The sequence below is a fragment of the Mustela putorius genome, unplaced genomic scaffold, assembly GCF_011764305.1.
Source record: "Mustela putorius furo isolate JIRA1106 unplaced genomic scaffold, ASM1176430v1.1 tig00000743_pilon_pilon_pilon, whole genome shotgun sequence".
NCBI classification, from domain to species: Eukaryota; Metazoa; Chordata; class Mammalia; order Carnivora; family Mustelidae; genus Mustela; species Mustela putorius.
The window spans coordinates 9,610,053-9,629,618 of NW_025421464.1; the positions used below are offsets into that span (position 1 = coordinate 9,610,053).

At 51.9% G+C, this 19,566-nt stretch overlaps 2 protein-coding genes across 3 annotated transcripts in view; one reads left to right on the top strand and one right to left on the bottom strand.

Annotated features, from left to right (window-relative positions):
- Window positions 1-788: 788 nt before the first annotated feature.
- On the bottom strand, window positions 789-8,456 carry LOC106005276 (translation initiation factor IF-2-like). The gene is made up of 4 exons (XM_045084219.1): window positions 8,342-8,456; window positions 6,596-8,297; window positions 4,680-4,808; window positions 789-909 (listed from the first exon to the last, which is right to left on the bottom strand). Exons 1-2 carry the CDS (start codon window positions 8,454-8,456, stop codon window positions 7,345-7,347), a joined length of 1,068 nt encoding a protein of 355 aa, XP_044940154.1. The 3' UTR covers window positions 789-909; window positions 4,680-4,808; window positions 6,596-7,344.
- Window positions 7,802-19,566, top strand: part of PLCG1 (phospholipase C gamma 1) — a 36,768-nt gene continuing 25,003 nt past the window's right edge. Inside the window, exons 1-2 of one of the 2 annotated variants that reach the window (XM_045084200.1) lie at window positions 7,802-7,881; window positions 8,327-8,671. In XM_045084200.1, coding sequence (XP_044940135.1) covers window positions 8,455-8,671 — 217 coding nt within the window. In that variant the 5' untranslated portion in view covers window positions 7,802-7,881; window positions 8,327-8,454. The remainder of the gene's footprint in view (window positions 7,882-8,326; window positions 8,672-19,566) is intronic. The other variant, XM_045084199.1, reaches the window with a different exon arrangement.

Consider the following 19,566-nt stretch of genomic DNA (forward strand, 5'->3'; position numbering starts at 1 on the left):
ATTCCTCCAGTAGGTTGTGTCCCTCCTCACACTTCCAGCCTTGTCCAGAAGCAGAAGCCTGATGTGCAGAGTCTGAAAAACTCCCTCCTAACAGGCTCTTCTGTGATGCTCGAGTCCAGCTCTGGGCAAAGTGGGATGGCTTCCGCATGCCAAGTGTATCTGTGTGCTTGCTTGGCTCCTCTTTCCCTTACCCCCTGCATCTGCTCAGCAGCTCTTGTCCAGTCTCTGTCAAGTCCACCTTGGGCCTATATCACAGTAAAAAAAAATGAAGAAAAAAAGGTCTCACTACTCCCAGCTGTTTCCAGCCACCACCCCCTCCATCTCCCACTTCACATACAAGTGCCTGGAGTGAGTCATCCACTCTGCCGGGTCATTCCTCCACCCACTGCAACCAGCTTCTGTCCCACCTTGACCCCGAATCCCCCCTCCCCTCTGACCACAGTCGCCAATGAATGAGTGACCAAACCCATTAATGGGCTCTGCATTGTGTATCTTCTTTGTGGCACTGGACACTTAACCGTTCTTCCATTTAACAGCTCTACTGAAAACATTTTACATATCATACAATCCACCCATTCCAAGTGTATTTTTAGTAACTACTGAGGGCTATTGCCATCATCATAAATCAGTTTTAGTATATCATCCTCCCAGTAAGTTCCCTCATGCCCACTTAAAGTTAATCCCCACTCCCACCTCCAGCCTCCACTAATCTGCTTTCTCTATAAATTTGTCTTTTCCGGTGGACCTGACAGACAAATGGAACGCCACAACATGTGAGTACTCGCCTCTCCAAGCACTTCTCTGTAGCTTCCACGATGGCATCCTCTCCTGGTTCTACTCCTGTCTCTCTCAGGCTGCTTCATCTTGGTCATCTCCCCTCTCAGGTCCTGGCTGCTGTGGCTCTCTCCGCTGCACAGAAGAAAGGGGCCTAGTGGATTCCAGTCCTAGTGGACTCCCAGACCTCCGTCTCCAGCCTAGACCCCTTTCCTGAGCTCCAGACCCATGCTGGAGCTGGAAGGGAGGTCCCCAAGCTACTCACTCTCCGATCTCTGGAACGGAGCTCAGTACCAACTACTCCGTGGCCACTGGGCTGTTTCACCTCTCAGAGAGAGGCACCACTGTCTGCTCTGCCCCTCAACCAGAGTCCAGGGCCACCACCAGCCTTCTCCTTTCTTTCTCTTACTTCCACATCCAGTAAATTAGCAACTCTGAAATCACCTCCTAAATGCCACATAGGCAAAAAGCTTTATTAAAAAAAAAAAATTTTTTTTTTTTTTTTAACTCAGAAAAGAGTTTACTTATATTTTGGTCTTTACAAAAATCCCTCATATAATGGGATACTCTCTCAACTTGTTTTGAACCAAAAAGCACTTTTTGGAGAAAAGACATTACCCTGAAATGACCTCTCAAGCTAGTTTTGGACGATTATAAGTAGTCCCCTGACAAAATGTGTAAACAAGGAGGCAGAGAAATTTACCACAGACTTAGTAATTATTTCTCACAATCCCAAGTATTACATATAAACAAATCTCTTAAAGGTCACTTTAATAGCAAGACAACATTGATTTTTTTTTTAAGGCTTGGCAATGGTATGCTACATATAGATACACACACGTGTGTGTGTGTGTGTGTGTGTGTGTGTATTTTAACGGTTTCAGGAAAACATACTTACTACAGACTTAACATTTGTGTCAAAATATGGAAGGTGTTGGTGGAGTCTGACGTGAAGCCAGAGTGGCCATCAGCTCAAAATTGAAGCTGGCTGATGGGTACAAGGAAGTTCACTATACTATCCTGTCCACACTTACATATATTTGAAATTCTCCATAAAATTTTTAGTGCAGTAACAGTAAGTAGTTATTATGCAGATCATTAATAGATACCTATGGGAGAAATGAAAAGAAAGCTGTTTTAACATTACACAAAAGGTCATTCTGCTTAGATTAAAATTTAGATACTGACTCGGTAAGTATTGTCTCTTCAACAACACAGAGGAGTCTCAAAAACATGCTGAATGTAGACCACGGTTACATACTCCTTGGTTCCATTTTATGTGAAATTCTAGAATAGGCAAATACTATTCTGTAGTGACGGAAAGTATGTTAGTGTTGCTGGACGGGAGGGCAGGGGAGACTGACTATAAAGGGGCACCGAGAAACTTCAGGGTGATGGAAGTGTTTTGTACCTTGATTGCGTGGAGGTTACACGACGGTATTACATTCATCAAAGCTCACCACACTTTACACTTAAAAAGGGGTCCACTTTTTTTTTTTGTATGTAAGTTATTCCTCAATCAAGCTGATTTTTCAAAACTACTCTCAAAACAACTTAGCACTGAAGGTGATGCGCTTTCAGAAATTTATATTAGATGACTCATAGTAGTTCTCCTGGGGATAACTACATAGAAATCAAAGATTTGTAGAGAGCTTGACCATAAGTGTATTACTGCAAAGGTGAGAGTGGGAAAAATACATATCCATAAATTAATATGCTGCTTTAAATATGTGATTTAGAATATGTTCATGTAACTAAATAAGCTGTCATACTGGCCATTTGAATCATGTGTCTCTAAGAATGTTTCTATTTTAGTTGCCAAGAAGCCTCAAAACATCTGGAGTGCCCTTACTGCAAAAACAAGCCATCACCTTATACTGGGTGGGAGTTTCCATATCTCTAGGCATATACATTCTCTCTCACTTAGCTCTACTCTCACAGCTAGCAATACATGTCTCTTCTCAGTGCTCCAGGGGCCCTTATCACAGCCAGTTGTCATCTGTTGACAAATTTCTGTTGGCATTTCTTTACCCAAAAGTGGAGTGAGAACTTGGTCTGATTCATCTCCGCTGTTACCACTATAGAGGAGCATCAGGAGAGTTTGTTGGAAGAAAGGAAGAGACTCAGTTGGTTAAGTGCCTGCCTTCAGCTCAGGTCTTGATCCCAGGGTCCTGGGATCGAGCCCCACACTGGGCTCCCTATTCAGCAGAAAGCCTGCTTCTTCTCCCTTTCCCTCTGCCCCTCCCCATGCACATGCTCACTCTCTCTTTCAAACAAGTAAGTGAAATTTAAAAAAAAAAAAAAAAAAAGGAAGAAGAACAAGAAACATGAGATCCAGCAACTAAGTTGGAGCCATAGATAGATATTGGGGCCAGAGGTCAAGAATCTGAACTGCAGGTTGTGAGGTGGAGCTCAAGGTACACTGAGTACACAGTACCAGCTGTATACAGAGGTACAGGTTAGCAGGCTCAAACTCAGAGATGAGCTGGTCAGACACCTAAAATAAGAAACTACCAAGCAAAAATTTTAAAGAACAGCTTTAAAGAAAAAGGATAAAGTTTTATGTGAGGAAACAAGACTGTAAGTCTATAACTCTGCCTACTTTCAATTGTGGAAGGGGCTTCATTGAGCTACACTTTTATATTATCCCTTCTATATTTATTACAAGGAATCAATGAAAACTGCATATCTGTTGGAACATTCTCCACTATCTCAATCAAATAAGTGTCCATATGAGAAACTTCTTTTATAATTTCACCCCAGGGGAGAAAATGTTTCTCCCCTGGGGAATCAGTTAACAGAATAAAAAGCTCAGTTACATTTGATTCTCAGTGACAGCAGTCGTGTTAACCCTTACTAACCATCTTCTATTCCTCCTCCTTATATAGCCTATTCCAATTCTACAGTGCAATATTTTTGTTCTTTGGTTTAAATGCTCTAAATGTTTCTAAAGGACTGGAAAGGAATATATTTGAGGTGGGCACATCCATGTGCCACTGAGATTCTCCTTCAAGGAAGCACTTATCACCCCCACTGCTGGGAGACCCATCAGCCCTCAAAGATCGTCTGGGTTCCAGACAGCCATGTGACCGAGGCTGTGTTCTTCCCGGGGCTGACTGAAGTGGGACTCTGAAGGCCCAGCCATTTCGAGCCAGCACTAGACAACAGCGCTCCCTGGACGTCGGCTGAGGCTGTCACCAGGCCTGTGCCACAGCTTAACTTCTCCCTGTGCTCCCTCCTCTTTCCGCCTCTCTCTCTCTCACAGTGTTGATCCCAAGAGCCCTCCCTATCAAAGGTTCTGCATGCTAGCCTCTGCCACTTAGAGTCTGCTTCCAAAGAGCCTAATCTGTGACATTTAACCAAATACAGATGGTCCCCGATTTATGACAGTTTGACTCACGATTTTTCAGCTTAACGATAGTGCAAAAGTGATATGCACTCAATAGAAACTGTACTTTGGATTTTGATCTTTTCCCGGCTAGCCATATGCAGCGTGAGCCTCTCTTGAGATGCTGGGCAGCGGCCATGACTCCCAGTCAGCTGTGTAATCAAGAAGGTAAATAACCCCTACGCTTACAACCCTGCACCCATACAACAATTCTGTTTTTCACTTTTACTACAGTATTCAGGAAACTTCATGAGACATTCAACACCTTATTATATAGAACAGGCTTTGTGTTAGGTGATTTTTATCCAACCAGAGGCTAATGTTAGTGTTCTGAGTACATTAAAGATAGGCTAGGCACGGTAAGTGCTTTTCAACTTATCGTATTTTCAAATTATGATGGGTTTATTGGGATGTAACCCCATCATAAGGCAAGGAAGAGCTAGAACTAAAAATAGAAAACACATCAGCTAGGGGTATTATGGAAGGGGGTGAGAACACACAGCGAAATAGTTCATACCTACACGGGAGGCAACATCAGCATTGACACTGGAGCCAGGCTGCCTGGGTTCGAATCCCATCTCTGCCATCTGTCAGCTGTGTGTCCACAAACACGTCTCTCAATCTCTCTGTGCCTCAGTTTTTTCATCTATAGGTTGGGAATAGTAAGAGAACTTAGGATGCTATCATAAGTAAATGAGCCAACGTAGGTAAAGCAGTTATATAGGACTTACACTATGCCAAGTGCTGTTCTAAGTGTTCGATAAATAAACACCTAAGAGGTCAGGCCCTATGAGGCCAAAGGGGCATCTGAGCTGGGACCCTTACCCAGAACACGGGCACACCCAGGTACGGTGTGGGCTGAGGCATGTTAAAGCACGAGCGCTGACAGAAATAGGCCCAAGCAGGGCTAGCCTGGGTGATGTCAGGGCGTGTATCTTGTGTAGGTTCTGGGCTGCTCCCTCCAAGCCAGCGCAGCTGCACACATTGCCAGGAACACCCACGTACCCATATATATGCTGAGCTGGGGGAAGCCCAAACCAGCCACACCCCTCTGCATGGCCTGCTTTTCCTGAATCTCTTTTGGTGGAGGGAGGCACCTGAGGCCTGAGAAGCTAGCTCAGAAATCCCAGAAGGAAACGGGGCCTGGCAGCAGACTGAAAACATGAGCTCCTGTTGACAGAGCTTTCTGGAGCCCCTGGGGGCCTGCCTGGCCCTGGAGGCAAAGGCAAAAGCAAGAAAGCATGGTCTGAGTGCTAGGAAGCTCTCAGAAAATGGAGAGATTTTAAAAGTGTATCACAGCTACCCAAGTCAACACAAGAAGCTCGATGAGGACTATAGCACTTAGGAGGGGGTGTCCAGGACAAATGGACGAGAACAGATAAGCCGAGAGAGGCCCCATTCTGTCCCCACCTGTCCCTGGCTTCATCATCTGAGGTGCTCCGCCTCAGTTTAACTCTAGCCTTTTCATTCCTACACTCCTCAAGCTCTCTCTGGCCTTTGTACATGTTGTTATCTCTGCCTAGAAAGTACCTTCGTCCAACCCATCTCTAATAATTCACCTGACCAGCTACTCACATCCTGTAGACCTCTGTTGAGTTCTAGAGAGGCTTTCTTTTCTACTAAGAGAGAGATAAAATAGGTGTCCCTCATGTTTTATCTCGTAGCCCTCTGTGTTCTTCCTATTTGCCGTCACAATCGTCCCTACATAACACTGTTTATCTGTTTAATGCCTGAATTCCTGGATGGTTAGTGCTGGATTTCTCTTTTTCTTCCAACCCAGGACACGATGGCCCAGCACAGGGCAGCTCAGGGACAGTCCAAGCCATACTCTATGAGCATTCCCTGTGTGCCTAGAGCCAGCCATGCCCGGGGCCTCCCCTCACTGGTACTGACTAGCGAGCTAGCCTCTGTGCCCCATGACTGCTGACCACCAGGACCTATTTAAGGCTCTCTTGTGAAGCAAAAAAAAAAAAAAAAAATGCATGGACTCAAGACAGACTGGGTTCAAATTCCCACTCGTTACTTATGTGGCCTCGGGGCAAACTGCAGAAATTATCTGAATCTCAGGGTCCTCATCAGTAAATTGGGGACAATAATCCCTGATTAGATAGTAATTATGAGGATCAGGTGTGACCACACTTGTAAGCCTTGTAGTGCTAGGCCAGGCACTGGGTCGACTTTAGTGCCCTCCCTCCCACTTTAAAGGGTGGGCACTAGGTGGCAGTCCACATCGGATCACTCCACCTCCCCCAGGTGGTTGAAGCCAACAAAAGGCTCAGCTTCCTGCTGGATTCTCAGCTTCCTAGGGGCCACACTTGAGGGACTCCAAATACAACCCCACACGTTACCACTGCAGCAAGACAAAGAGGCAGCCCTGGACACGAGTCACCACCCAGCTGGGTAAGGGGTCTAAGCCCACACGCGTATACTCACGAATTGCTGAAACCTGGATCTTTCTCTGGGCTCTCCAATTGTCCTGCTTTGCCTGACTCAACATCTGTCAGACCAGCTCCCCTGTGACCGGTGTCACAGGTGTCTTCAGTTTGTCTGTGATGGGGGCGGCTACACTTCAGGTGCAAGTCTAGGGAATGGCTTCAGGAAGACAGAGTATGAATTATTCAAATAACCACTAAAAGGTCTTGTGGCTGCAGCATGGAGAGTGAAGGGGAGGTGGTGAGAGACAAAGTGAGAGAGAGAGAAAGGGGCCCGAGCATGCAGGACCAGCTGAGACAGGAGGGCCTGTGGATTTTAAGTGCGGTGGGAAGTCGTGGAGGGTTTGAGGCGGAAGGTAGGGGATCATGATTTAATTTCTTTTTAAAGATTAAAGCATGAAGAATAGATGCAGTTCAAATCAGGGAGAATAAATAGTCTGGACGAGAAAAGATGGACGTCAGGCTTGTGGGTGGAGTGGAGGTAGCCAAGGGTAGAGCTAAAAGGCCTTGCTAGATTGCTGGGCGGTGGAGGCCGTCAGGGGAATCAAGGATACCTCCAAGAGTCTTGGCCCAGGCGCCTTAGAAGACTTAATGCCACGTTCCGAGAAAGGGAGGACTGTGGGAAGAGCGGTTTGAGGAGGGAGGGGAGAGGCTCGCGTTAAATGGGGGGCGTGGAGCTGCAGGAGGCAGGGAATATACAGATTTGGTGCTACGGCTGAAGCCATGGGAAAGGTCGCCTTAGGAACTGGCTCAGGACCCAGCCCAGAAAGAGAAACTTCTGGGACCCAAAGGCAGAGGCCTGAGACGCAGGAGAAAAACACGGGGACTTAGGCCACGAAAACCAAAGCTCCGGAAAGCGCGTTTGCAAGAGGGGCGCGCGGAGGCGGAGCGTGAGGTGGGGCGGGCAGTGGCTGATGAGAAGCAGAGATGGAGGCCACCGGGGGCCACAGATGTAAAGGCCCTCCAGGGGAGGCTCAGGTCTGGGGGCTTCTTCGAATGACGGGTCCATCGAAGGTCACACTGGCCAGAGGGGCAGGACAGACGTGAGTCCGGCCGTCGCAGGAGCGGCCTGAGGGCCAGCCCTGCGCGGCCAAAAGGGAGGGGCGGGACAGGCCTGCTGTCCATCAGAGCTCGCCGGCCAATCCGCAGGCTGCTCCGCCCCCGCCCCTCCCGAGGAGGGCGCGCAGAGGACCCGCCGCCGCAGCCGCCGCCGCCGCTGCCGCCGCCGCGGGTGTGAGGCGGCCCGGCCTGGCCTGGCTGGCTCCCTCCGCCGGGCAGCCCGCCCAGGTAACCGGGTTTGGCCGGCGGGCTTGGGGGCGCTCTGCACCCTCGCCTCTTCTCCCGGACGCCGCGCGGGGAGCGGGGTTGAGGAAACGGCTGCGGCGGGGCCTGTGCGGGACAGTGGGCTGAGCGGCCGCCTGTGCGTGTGCGACTGACTGACGGGCCGGCGCGGGGCTGCCGCGCGTGACGGGGCCAGCCGGGGCAGCGTGAGCTTGAAGCTCTGCGGGACGGAGGGACGAGCTCATTGACCGCGAGCGGCGCGCGCTCCCGCCGCCATTGCGCCCCGCGCCCCCGCCCGGGGCCTGTCTGGGGGTCGCGGGGCGCAGGCGCGGCGGGCGGGGGTCCTCTCCACGGGCGCGCGGGCGCCTTTGTTCCCTGCGCGCGGGCCGGGGCGGGGCCTGCAGAGCCGCCCCGCCCCCCCGCTCAGGCCCCGCCCCGTCTCCGCCCGCAGGAGCCGCCGCCGGGCCCGCTCGCCGGCCGCCTCTGCCGCCGCCGCTTGCTCCCGCCGGCCCGGCCTGCGCCGCGGCGGCGCCGCTTGCCGCCACCCTCTCTTCCACCTCCACCCCCAGTGCAGAAGCCATGGCGGGCGCCGCGTCCCCCTGCGCCAATGGCTGCGGGCCCGGCGCGCCCTCGGACGCCGAGGTGCTGCACCTCTGCCGCAGCCTCGAGGTGGGCACCGTCATGACTTTGTTCTACTCCAAGAAGTCGCAGCGACCGGAGCGGAAGACCTTCCAGGTCAAGCTGGAAACGCGGCAGATCACGTGGAGCCGTGGCGCCGACAAGATCGAGGGGGCCAGTAAGTACGCCCCCTTCCCCGGGCCCGCTGCGCGCGGGGGCCGCGGGAGTCCGCGCTGGGCTCCGGTGCGCCCCGGCCGCTGCTGGAGTGACTTGGGTAAACTTTCGGGCCCTCCCCCACAGCCTCCGGCCCCGCCCCCGCCTCTGCCCGGGTGGTCACCGGGGGCGGGGGGCATCCGGGTCCTCAGTCACCTGACAGGACACCCCCTCCCCCAGCCTGGGAAGGGGGGAGTGTTCCAGGCGCTTTGCCCAGAGGCCTAAAAATCCTAGCCGGTTGGAGACCGGCGGGGCGGGCATCAGGTCTCCCCTGCGGGGGGAGTGGTGTTGACGGAGGCCAGGGAAGCCCGGGCGGGTCAACCCACCCAGCCCCAGAAGCAGGGGCCGGCCCAGACGGTCACCGCCCGTGATCACCTTTTTTCCCCATGGTGAAACTTTCTGGGCCCCCCGGGTTGGTTTCCATTTGTAAAGGAACCTTTGCGTTCCCTGAGTAGAACTTAGATGTTGGGGTAGGGTTGGTTTTGGATCAGAGTCAGGCCTACTCATCTGTCTCTTGGGGAGTGAGTGGAAGGTGGTCCTGTTTGGTTTGGAAAAGCCCAAGAAAATGCAATGCCTCCCCCCCCGCCCCCCGCTGCTTTTGTCTTGAAGCTGAATTTTAGAGGTCTGCGTGGGTGGGCAGACACTCAGAGCCAGGACAGGGACTCTTGGTAAAGGGGCCAGGCTCCCTTTGCCCTTGGAAGCACATGCTCAAGAGCTTGGCCCAGAAGAGCCAGCTTCAGTGCCTTAGAGTCAGGTACTTTTTTCAAGAGTGTGCAGCCAGTTTGGGATCCCGGTCTAGCCCTTTATGTCCTGCAGTCCGCTCTGTGTTCCATGGCTGCAGGGAGCCGGGAGTAGCTACTTTTGGTTTCCTGCCTCTTTGCCTTCTCAGGCCTGAACTTGGCTGCTTTGGGACAGGTCTCAGTTGGGAGGAGGGAGTTGGGGGATTTTGAAAAACCCCAGATCTTTCAGTGTTATGCCACTTAGTGCATGCTTGTGCTGTGGCCGGATGGGCACCCAGCTCGGCCCTCCATTCCTTCACACTAGGTGTGAGAGGTAGTGTGTCTGCAACCCTAAGTTGTGGGTTGCTTCCTGCAAGGACTCCCCTAGAGACAGGTGTTAGAGCCAGGGTTAGAATCAGGTCCTTGTGGAGGAGGGGCATCAGGAAGTGACACCCCCCCCCCCCAAGGGAGGGTCCTACAGACCTCCTTGGGTATGGTGTGTAGATGGGTTGAGGAGATTTGGAGGAAGGAAAGTCTTGTGGTGAGGCAGCCATCCTCAACGACAAACTCCAGATCTGATACTGCTGCTGAACTTAGAAATGGCAGCTGCCTTCCTCGGTGCCTCCAACAGCCCTGTCAGCTTTGGAGAGAAAATTTTAGTGATTTGAGAGCCTGGATTCCAAAGCTCTGGGAGGACAGACACCACAGGGAACCAGCAAGTCCTGGGGACATCACCCAGGCATCTAGACTCCAGGCACATCCAGACTCCAGGCTCTCGGTTTTATGGTGCTCCCTGTGCTCTGCTCAGTTGGTGGCACTGGCCAGAGGTTCCCTGCTAGAGATTTCCTGGGTAACTAACAGGTTGCACTTCAAACCATGCATGGGATCAGCAGGCAGTAAGGGCAACACTGTGGTTGAAGGCAAGCCTGGATTTGAAGTCCATATATTAGTTGTGGGCCAGTTACGTATCTAGCTAGTTACTTATTTTTTTCTGAGCTTAGTTTCTTGATCTGTAAAGCAGGAGTAGTAATACATACACTATATATGGTTGCTCTGGAGACTAAATGAGAATTGTTGTAAAACCTCTAGCAAAGTGCCTGATACGTTGTAAGTGTTTAATAAACCTAAGCTGTTTTTAATAACAATAGAAATAATGGACTTTGACTGCCCTCCATTCTGGACTGTGACTGTTGAGAGAGAATGTGTGTGTGTGGCTCTCGGAGAGCCTGAGGGTATAGGAAGGGAGGAGGATGGGAACCAAGTGCACATTTCACTTAGGTCACTACCCAGAAAAAGGGAGGAAATGGTTTTGTTTTGCTTCAACCCATCTCCTCACCCACCCACCTATCATATATAGAACAGTACATGACAGAGTTAAATGTATGGAGTAAATCTATGGAGATTTGCACATCTGACTCCTGGGTGTAGCTATCTTATTTGTAAGTTGGGGCCTGAACAGGAGGGAGGGGTGTGGAGAGGGAAGAGTCTAGTGCATGGTGTGTCCCGGCTTCAGGAGACAGTGACAGGAATGCAGAGGTCCCAGCCCCCAGCGGTAGGTCAGCTAGAGAAGTACAGATTCGGAGATCTCATCAGCTGGGAGTATAGGCAAAGAATGTCAGAGTCTTGGCCCTTTGATTTCAGAGGCCCAGATTGAAGGAGTCTGAATAAAAATGCTAGTAGATGCTTGGGTAGAGTTCACATCTTATTAATGGAGCCTCCGGCGGAAGCTGCCCAACTTCTGCCCATTTTTGGTCTACCTTGCTGATGAGTGCTGGTCCCTGCAGCCCCCTCTGCGGGCTCTGCGGAAGGTGGGGAGCCAGCTGTGTCCCCTGCCATCTGGCCTTTTCCTGCTGACTCTGCCAGGGTTCCATGTAGTGCTTGTAGCCTGGCCAAGGGGAGAGGCACTTCTGCTACCCCCAAAGTGTCTGGACCTGAAGGAGGGGTACTGTGGGTCAATGAAAATGCGTAGCACCCATGCAGCAGACCTCATTCGGACCTAACTCTGCGCCTTCTCACTTTGCCACTTGTGAAATGGGGCTGCCACGTGCTCATTTCTAGAGTTTGGCTCAAAAGAGGGGTGGGAAAGTACTTTGGTACTAGTTGTCATGGTGATGGGACAGGAACCAGGTTGATGTTTGGCTTTTTATGTAGCAGATACTGACCTAAGTGAATACAGAGCAGTTACAGACTTCCTGCTGAGTGCTACAAAGACTTTTCATCATACTTTCTTGGGGGTGGGGCTGGGTCTGGAGTCCCACCCCATTTTACAGATGCAAAATGGAAAATACAGGGAGTGAGTTGTTCCATGGGTTGATAGTGCTACTATGTGACAGTCTCACCCAGACCCAGCTCTCCAGGCCCTGACTGGCCGGCCATCCCAAAAGGACTCTCAGCCCCGGGGTTGTGCTGCCAGTGGGCCTCCCCTAGGCCCCATACCCACTGGTCTCTGCTGCTCCTCTAAGGAGAAATTGTTGTGTGTAGCCCTGCATTACAGATCCTCAGCCCCTCTAGGTTCTGGCTCCACATTTGTCTTCTGATACCTTTCTGGGGTTCAGTCAAGGGTCATCGTGGGCATCGTGGCCTGGGTGGAGTCTCCACAGAGGGCTCTGAATGACAGTCATGCTCATCTGTGGGGACTTTTGGAGCCTGACGCTTTCTTTCCACTTGGGTTCTTCCCCACTCTTCTAGATGCCAGGCCTTCTTAGGTGGTGAATGAAAACACGTCCTTGCCCTCAGGGAAACAGACAGTGATAATTCCTAGTTGTACCTTTGATGGGGTGGGGGAAGGAATGGTGGCGGAAGAGAGCAAACCGCTCAGACAAGGCAGTCAGGCTCATAGAGGAGGTGATATTGGGACCAGTTGTCTGGGGCTTGACCTCTGTGGCTGTCAGGCTGGTGAGGAGACAGTCTGTGAGGCTTGCTCTGCCTACTGGGCCCAAGGTGTCTGAGGTAGGCAGGCGGGGTGTCATGCGGGTTTTCTTTGTACTGGTTGATTACTCCCAGTGGGAAAGGAGCGAGAACACGTGTCCGGATCTCCAGAGCTAGCCATCCCTGCCTATGTGTTTCCTGTCTGACTATAGTTTTTCCAGGGGAAGTCAGACCTCTTAGTGTTTCCTCAACACCCGACACTTGCCCTGATGTGTAGGTTTCCAAACCAGCTCTGCCAGGCGCCCCTGTCCAGCTGGGGCTCTGTTTCCTGTGAACCTAGGAAAGGGGCCTGTTCCGCAGATGACTGGGGAAGCAGAGCCCTCCCCGCCTTCCCCTCCCTCCATACATACCTACAGCTGAGGAGGGTCCTAGGAGAAGGAGGGGGGTACTGTTGGAGGAGGGGTGTGTTCTTGTGCACCTTGTGGACTGCGTTGTTCGGGGAAGCATGCCTCCTTGTTTGGGGGGGGGGTGTCTTTGAGAACAGTGTAGTAACAGGTGACAAAGATTCTAGGCAGAGCCAGGGATAAGGAATGGCCGTGAGCAGCGTTTGGTAATTGACCACAGTAACTGGAGATTTGTGGCTTTAGACTTAGTCCTATTTGGGTTCAAGATACTGTGTGTGTGTTTGTGTGTGTGTGTGTGTATACATGTGTCTGTGTGTACACACACACAGATGCATGGTCTTGAGTCAGTGGCCAGAGATCTTGGCCACTAACCTTGTTTTGTGTAGCCTTGTGGAATGAGGGGCACTTATTCAATAAATAGTGTTTGAACACCTCCTGTTTGCCCAGTGCTAGGCACAAGGGTGACTCAGATATGGACTGGGCCACTGAGGAACTCCCACATTCTTGGAAGAGACAGAATCGGGAGCGTGTGATTATAACCATGTGTGCTGTGTACCATAATCGAGATCTATCCACGGTCTCTGTGAGTGCAGAGTAGTAAGCTCTGCTTGGTGAGCTGGGCTTGACGGGAGAGAGCCAGGGTGGGCTTTGGGGCAGGGGGGTGACCTGTGAGCAGTGCTTGACTGACTGAAGAAGTTACCTGTGCCCAGGTTGAGCACGGGAGATCCCTGTGCAGGGCTCAGGTGTGTATTTAGTGTGGTAGAGATAAGGCTGGGGCTGGTTGGGAGCAGTTTAGGGAGGGCCTCAGGGTGCCATGCTCTTGGGTTTTGCTCCGTGGCTGAAGTGGGGCTGTCTTGCATTTTATCTCAGAGAGGTTGAGGGAAACCAGTAAAGCTACTGCCGTTTGCAGGAGAGAGCCGATGAGCAGGGGCAAGACTTCCTCTAGAGGCCGGCGGGACGCAGCAGCTGTGGAGGGTCGGGGCTGGGTCTGGAGGGGTGAGCCGGTGGAGCACAGCAGGTTAGCATTTGGGTTGGGAACTCAGACGGCCTCCGTTGTGCCACTTACTTGCTCTGTGACCTTGAGTGTGTGCCTTTCTCTCTGGGCTCTTTGTTTACAGAAGGGGGATGTGGTAACAAACTGCATTTGTCTCACAAGGGTTTTGTGAAGGTTTGAGGAAGATCTTCATAGAGTGGTTCACAGGGACTGGGGTGAGGTGGGTTCTCTGACGAGGAGGAGGAGGAGTAAGTACCCCGGGAGGACCCAGTAGCAGAAGGGAGCCCATGGACCTGTCATATTGAGGGGCTGGAGTGTGGCCACCAAGCCCTTTGACTGGGAGACGAGGAGGCCTACCCATTCTCTTGCTCCAGGCTCTCAGCAGCCCCGCTGTTGTAGGGGCTCTTTCCTGCTGCCGACTTTTACAAGGTGACAGAGCAGCTGGCTGAAAGCAGCTACTGTGGTATTATACTGGCCTATTTCTGTGAGTCTTGCCCCAGTGAATGCTGTCTGAGCACGTTGACTGGAGACCCCTCTCTCATAGGAAGTGCTTTCATGCTACCCCCTCAGTGTGATAGGTCCCGTCTCTGCGTCTTCTGTCACCATTCCTGTCCGTCTTCATTAACTCATGGCATCTCTTCCCATTCTGTACCCTTTCCTCTGATACGGCTTCAAAGAGGTCAGAGATGGATAAGTGGGGGGGGGGGGGAAGTGAGGCCTAATATCACACAGGCCTGATACTAGGGGATAGGAGAATTTTCCTCCCTCTCTATTCCCGTAGAGCTGGAGAAGTCGGGGGGCTTTGAGGAGAGTTATGGGGGAAATGGAGGTCGGGGTCGGAGGAGGGGACTGTGCTGGTGCTCCGTGCAGAGCGCTTTGTTCAGAGAGGCACGGGGCCTGTGCTTCCCTGAGGGAGCTCTCTGAGAGCAACACGGTAACAGATGACCAGACTAGGCAGAGCCAAGGTAACGAGTGGCTTCGAGCGGCTGTTGATAATTGGGCTCTGTATGACTGAAAATTTGTGGTTAGAATCAGATTTGGGTTTGAGTCTCAGCTCTTCCCATGACTGGACAAGTAACCTTAACTTACCTGAAACTGATTTTCAGTTACAAGAGGAATTTCTTCCTCACAGAGCTGTATATTAAAATGGTCAAGTGAGGTTGTATATGAGAGTAAGAGATTTTATGTGAAAGTGCTCTGCACAGCATTTGTTACTTGTGGGCACTTAATAAGTATTCGTTTCCTTTGCTTTCACCTTAGCGAACTACAGAGCTCCAGCTCTTTCCCCCACCAAGTGTGGCCACTGGTGGCTGCTCTGACAGTCTGGGCTAGAAGTCTGTTTCCTGCTTCGCTTCTTTGTTCCCTCCCTGAGTCTGTACACAGAGGACTGGGGCATGAGGAAAATTGGTATTTGTCCTAGTGCAGTAGAGTTCATGGAGCATATTCTCATCCGTGGTATTGTTTGAGTGCCACCACAGCTCCGTGAACTGAAGGAAGGCAAGAATGGTTAGCCCTCTCTTAGAGATGAGAAACCAAGGCCCCAAGGGTAAGGTCACACAGCAAGTTCATGGCAATGCCAGGATCAGAGCCTCGGATCTCTGATTCCCACTACAACATTCAGTTATTTTTCTACTCTTGAGAAAATGACAAGAAGATAGATTGTTCTGTAGGACCAGTGTGGTTTGTTTTTGTTTTTGTTTTTGTTTATATGGACAGAGTGATCTGATCTCCACTCTGCCCTCTGGCCAGATGTGCTCTTTGACCAGCCCAGGCTTCTGTCCGTGGACAAATTGGACCTAGACCCTCCATCTAGATTATCTGCTGCCTTCATCTTCCTGTAGCAACCCCATCAAGATGCTTTCCCACACTTTTGCTGGGGGTGGAGGTAGCAGGTGATCTGAGATAGGGGGACAGAAGAGCCCTGCTCTGACCTATTGTGATGGGTTCATGATGACAACAGCACCTGAGCCTCTGCAGGGAGGTGGGAACCTGGCTCTGTGCTCCAGGTGCCCCATGAAGGGCCTCTCCAGGACCCCAGATGGCAAGCTCAGGTGCACTCATTCATCCAGTGTGTCCCTGCATTTGCCCGTGTGGACTGTGGGCGTGCTGCTGTGTGTTACGTCTGCTAAGCTGGATGTGAGAACTGCAAGCTCTGGCTTGTTCCATGGTAGTAGGTCTCTGCCCTGGTGTGCTTTATCACTATAGCTACTTTTTTTCTCCTTAAAACAACAAGGAAAAGCCCCCAAACCCCAACCTTCTTGGACCTTTTGTGGCATACTGAACAAGCAGGACCCCACTGTGCTACCCTGGCTTTGGACTCCAGCATTTGCTGACATGCCAAGCACCTGTCTGGTAAAAATGTAAAGGTTAAGATAGGTGTAGCCAGAAAGGACACCAGCAACTGGACAGAAAAAATAATTACAGGGCCTGCAGTGTGCTGTGGAGGAAACAAACCGGAGGCTGTTCCGGCAGTCGGGAGAGGTGAGGGTGCTCTGACAATGAACGATCCAGATCTCTCAGTTGCAGACAACAACTGAGGCTCATTTTTCACTTCTGCTACACGTGTGTGACCATGACAAGCCACTCCACTTGTTTCTGCAGAATGGCCTCAGTGGCTCTGGGTCACCGTCCTGGTGCAGGGCCCGAACGCTGGGCATACTAGGCTGGAGAGGGCTTTGGACGACAGAGGCTGGGGGCCAGGATTAATTTCTATGGCTTGGCGTGGGCAGTGGTGTGGCTGGCTCTGCTGTGGTGGCACATGGGCTGCTGCCTGCGTGGCTGGGCTCTGCAACAGGTACCCTTGTGTTCATACTTGAAGTATCCTGTCAGGGCCGCTGCTTCATTGTCCTCTCCTGCTGTGCCCCTCCTTGAGCTGCCCCTGAGCCTCGTTTGTTGCTGCGGCGGCTTTCCTGCTGTCACCCCCGAAGTAAAGCCTCATTGTCTCCTCATAGCTGCTCCCAGAGCTCTTTGGCTGGATATGCTGGTGCCTCCACAGGGTGCCCTCGGGGAGAGGAGGAGGAGCAGTAGAGAAGTGTGGGAGAGGGGTCTTCTGTGAATACTTGGTTTGGGGGAAGAGGCACTGGGGACAGAGAATTTTTTGCTTTCAGGGAGTCGGTGGTCCCAGGAGATGGGGCTTGAGAGGCTCTGCTTGCTGTCCTCACTCCACTCTCAACATTCTCCCTCCTCTCCTTGTAACACTGGTTCCTTTTGAGGTGGCGCTTGGCTAGCCTTGGAGAGGCTACGGTGGCTGTGTGCCCAGGCACAAGTACTAGCTCTCTCCCCCACTCATCACCTCCTAGGAACCGGGCCCATCCTGGGGGAAGCAGGGAGGGCTCCTTTTTATAGCCACATGTAGGCTTTGTGTATAGGCTCTGCTGCTTCCTTCCGGGCCCTTCCCGGTGTTGGCGGGTGGCCCTGGCTTCAGCAGGACTCAGGATGCAGAATAAATGGGCGGGACTTTCTCCTGCAGAAGACTGGCATCTCCTTTTCTGTGCCCATGCCTGGCACAGAGGAGGCTGGGGTAGCAAGCAAGAAAAGAAGGTGGCTCGATCTTCGATCCTGGGAAGCTTGCAATCTAGAACATGCAGAAAAGCATGAAAGCCCAGAGCCAGCAGGAGACAGTTGTGCCTGAAGTACTGTAGGCTGAACCCAAGGGTCCAGACACAATCACCTTTCTCTCTGTTGCAGCCCATCCTGCCCTTGTGGAGTTCCTCCCCCTGCTGGCTGGCAAGCCAGCATTGGTTAGAGAATCTTTACAAAGGCTGTGAGGTGCCTGGGAGCAAGGCGTGGGCACAGTGAGGAGTGGGTGGTCTGACGGAAGCTCCAAGCCCTGGCAGTGAACACTGACTAGACTGGTGAGGGGCTGGGCCACAGCAAGTCTGACCACTTGTTTGTGTGAGATCTAATTCTAACTCAGTAAGGGTGGGCCGTTCACTTTGGGGTTGGCTTCCTGTTTTCTTGGACACCTGGGGATATGGCTTAGCTGAAATGTCCTGAGGGAAGTAGTTGTTTAAGGGGTGCCCCCAGGTCACAGTGTCCTTGGCTTGGCCTTGTCCGTGGGGGGAGTAGGGCACTGACCACACTGGACCTCTGGCTGTGAAGCTGTGGGTGTGTGGTGGGTGAATTCTAACCCTGCGGGACTGAATGACATCAGTCTCAGGCCCCAAGAGTACGGGCTGAATTCATAGAGTGACTAACCCTGGGAAGGAGAGGAGTGGGCCACAGGTCCCAAAGGCCTTCAGCCTACTTGGGGGCAGAAGGTCAGCTGGGAGGTGGGCAGTGACGGGGTGCAGGGGCTCTGCACAGCCCTCTCCCCACCACCCCATTCCTCCTGATGGCCTCCCCTACCCTAGCCACTCTACCTGAAGTAGGAATGGAGTATAATGTGCCTGTGGCCTTTCTTGGGAACTCTTAGTATACCCACCGAGGAGGTTAAAAAGGGTAGCATATTTCACTTTGTCAAGGATTTTACCCAGGGCCTCTTGAGCCTAGCAGTGAAATACAGAGAACATCCCTTCTAGTGACAATGGAATGCCTGGTGCCTGGACCATTTCCACAAGCATGTCCTGGTCCCTGGCCTGAGAACTGGCCCACACTGGAAGGGTGAAGCTCTACAGGCTGGAGTGGGAGGCAGCAAGAAGCCTTCTAGGAGAGGTGAGGCCAGAAGTTGTCTTAAGAGTATAGAACTAGGAAATGAAAATCAGGAGTGGGAAGTCCCAAGGTAGGCATTCCTGTTGACAGGGGACGCACCCTCCAAGAATCCTAGATGGGCTTCCTGGGGAGTCAGCGAGTTCCCGGTGACCTTGGAGTAGGGTCAGGGGCTAGATCTTGCATCAGGGCTTTGCCTCCCTAGGAAGCAAAATGAGGACAAGGAAAGTGTCTTGGCATGGGCTGGTGTGACCCAGAGGGAGTATGGCCAGATGCTGAGGAGTGGCTGAGCTCTGCAGTTCCAGAACGTGAGAGGCCTAGTGTGGTGCACAGAAGAGGATGTGTGGGCCAACAGATCTTGCCTTCATGACTTCTTCATTGCTTAGCATGTCTCCAACCTCCTGGTCAGGGTTGACTCTGCTGGTGGTTTAAGGGCTGGCCCTACACCTTCTTCCCACCCCATGCCTGCAAGAATGAGCAGGATGTGTGGTGGTGATAACGTGGAAACCGAAGAGGTGGGGAGCCAGGTCAGGCATGGGGCTCCATAAGGAGCTCTGTATAGGAGGCCTCTGCTGTCTCTCCACCTGTCTTCCCACTTCAGCCCATCCCTTAGATCTCTAGCCAGAGGTTCCTACTGTTTCCTTGGAGGGGGGCAGATTTTCCTGTTTTCTAATGCATTCCATTTCCTGCTAGTCCTGCCTTAAAACTGACAGGTATGGTCCATGGCCTCAAGGAGCTCGTATTCCATTGAGAAGATTGTCAGTCAGATAGCTTTAAAATGCTCATAGGGTTCCCACTCATCTAAGTGCTCAGTAAATATGGTTGTGACAAATAAAGCCAGTATTAGGGCTTGTCCAAGGATTAGATGAGGGATGGTGAGAGAAAGGTGTTAAGGATGGTTTTAAAGTTTCTAGTTTCTGTACCTGTTGGGAGGTGATGCTGTTAGCTGACCTAAGAGGTGTGGCAAGAGACCTGGGTTTTGGTGAAAGACGTGTTGAAGAGTGTGTTTGAGGTAATGTGTTTGGTTTGAGGGGTTGACTTTGAGGTGTTTTTGGGGTGAGCAGGTGAAGGTGGCAAGTAGGCAATTGGACCGAAGGACCTGAAGCTTAGAGGTGGGGACTGCATTGTCTGTAAGGAGGCCATGGAATCTGTGGGCATCCATGACTGACTGAGAGGAGGTAGAGCATTAGGGGAAGAGCGGACCTTGGCCTCGGCCTGGACAAAGGCC

Coding starts and splice junctions, on each gene's coding strand:
- LOC106005276 (XM_045084219.1), bottom strand. CDS start 8,456: ATGGCTTCTGCACTGGGGGTGGAGGTGGAAGAGAGGGTGGCGGCAAGC. Junction 8,298..8,341: donor CAGAGGCGGCCGGCGAGCGG/GCCCGGCGGCGG, acceptor GCGGGGCCTGAG/CGGGGGGGCGGGGCGGCTCT.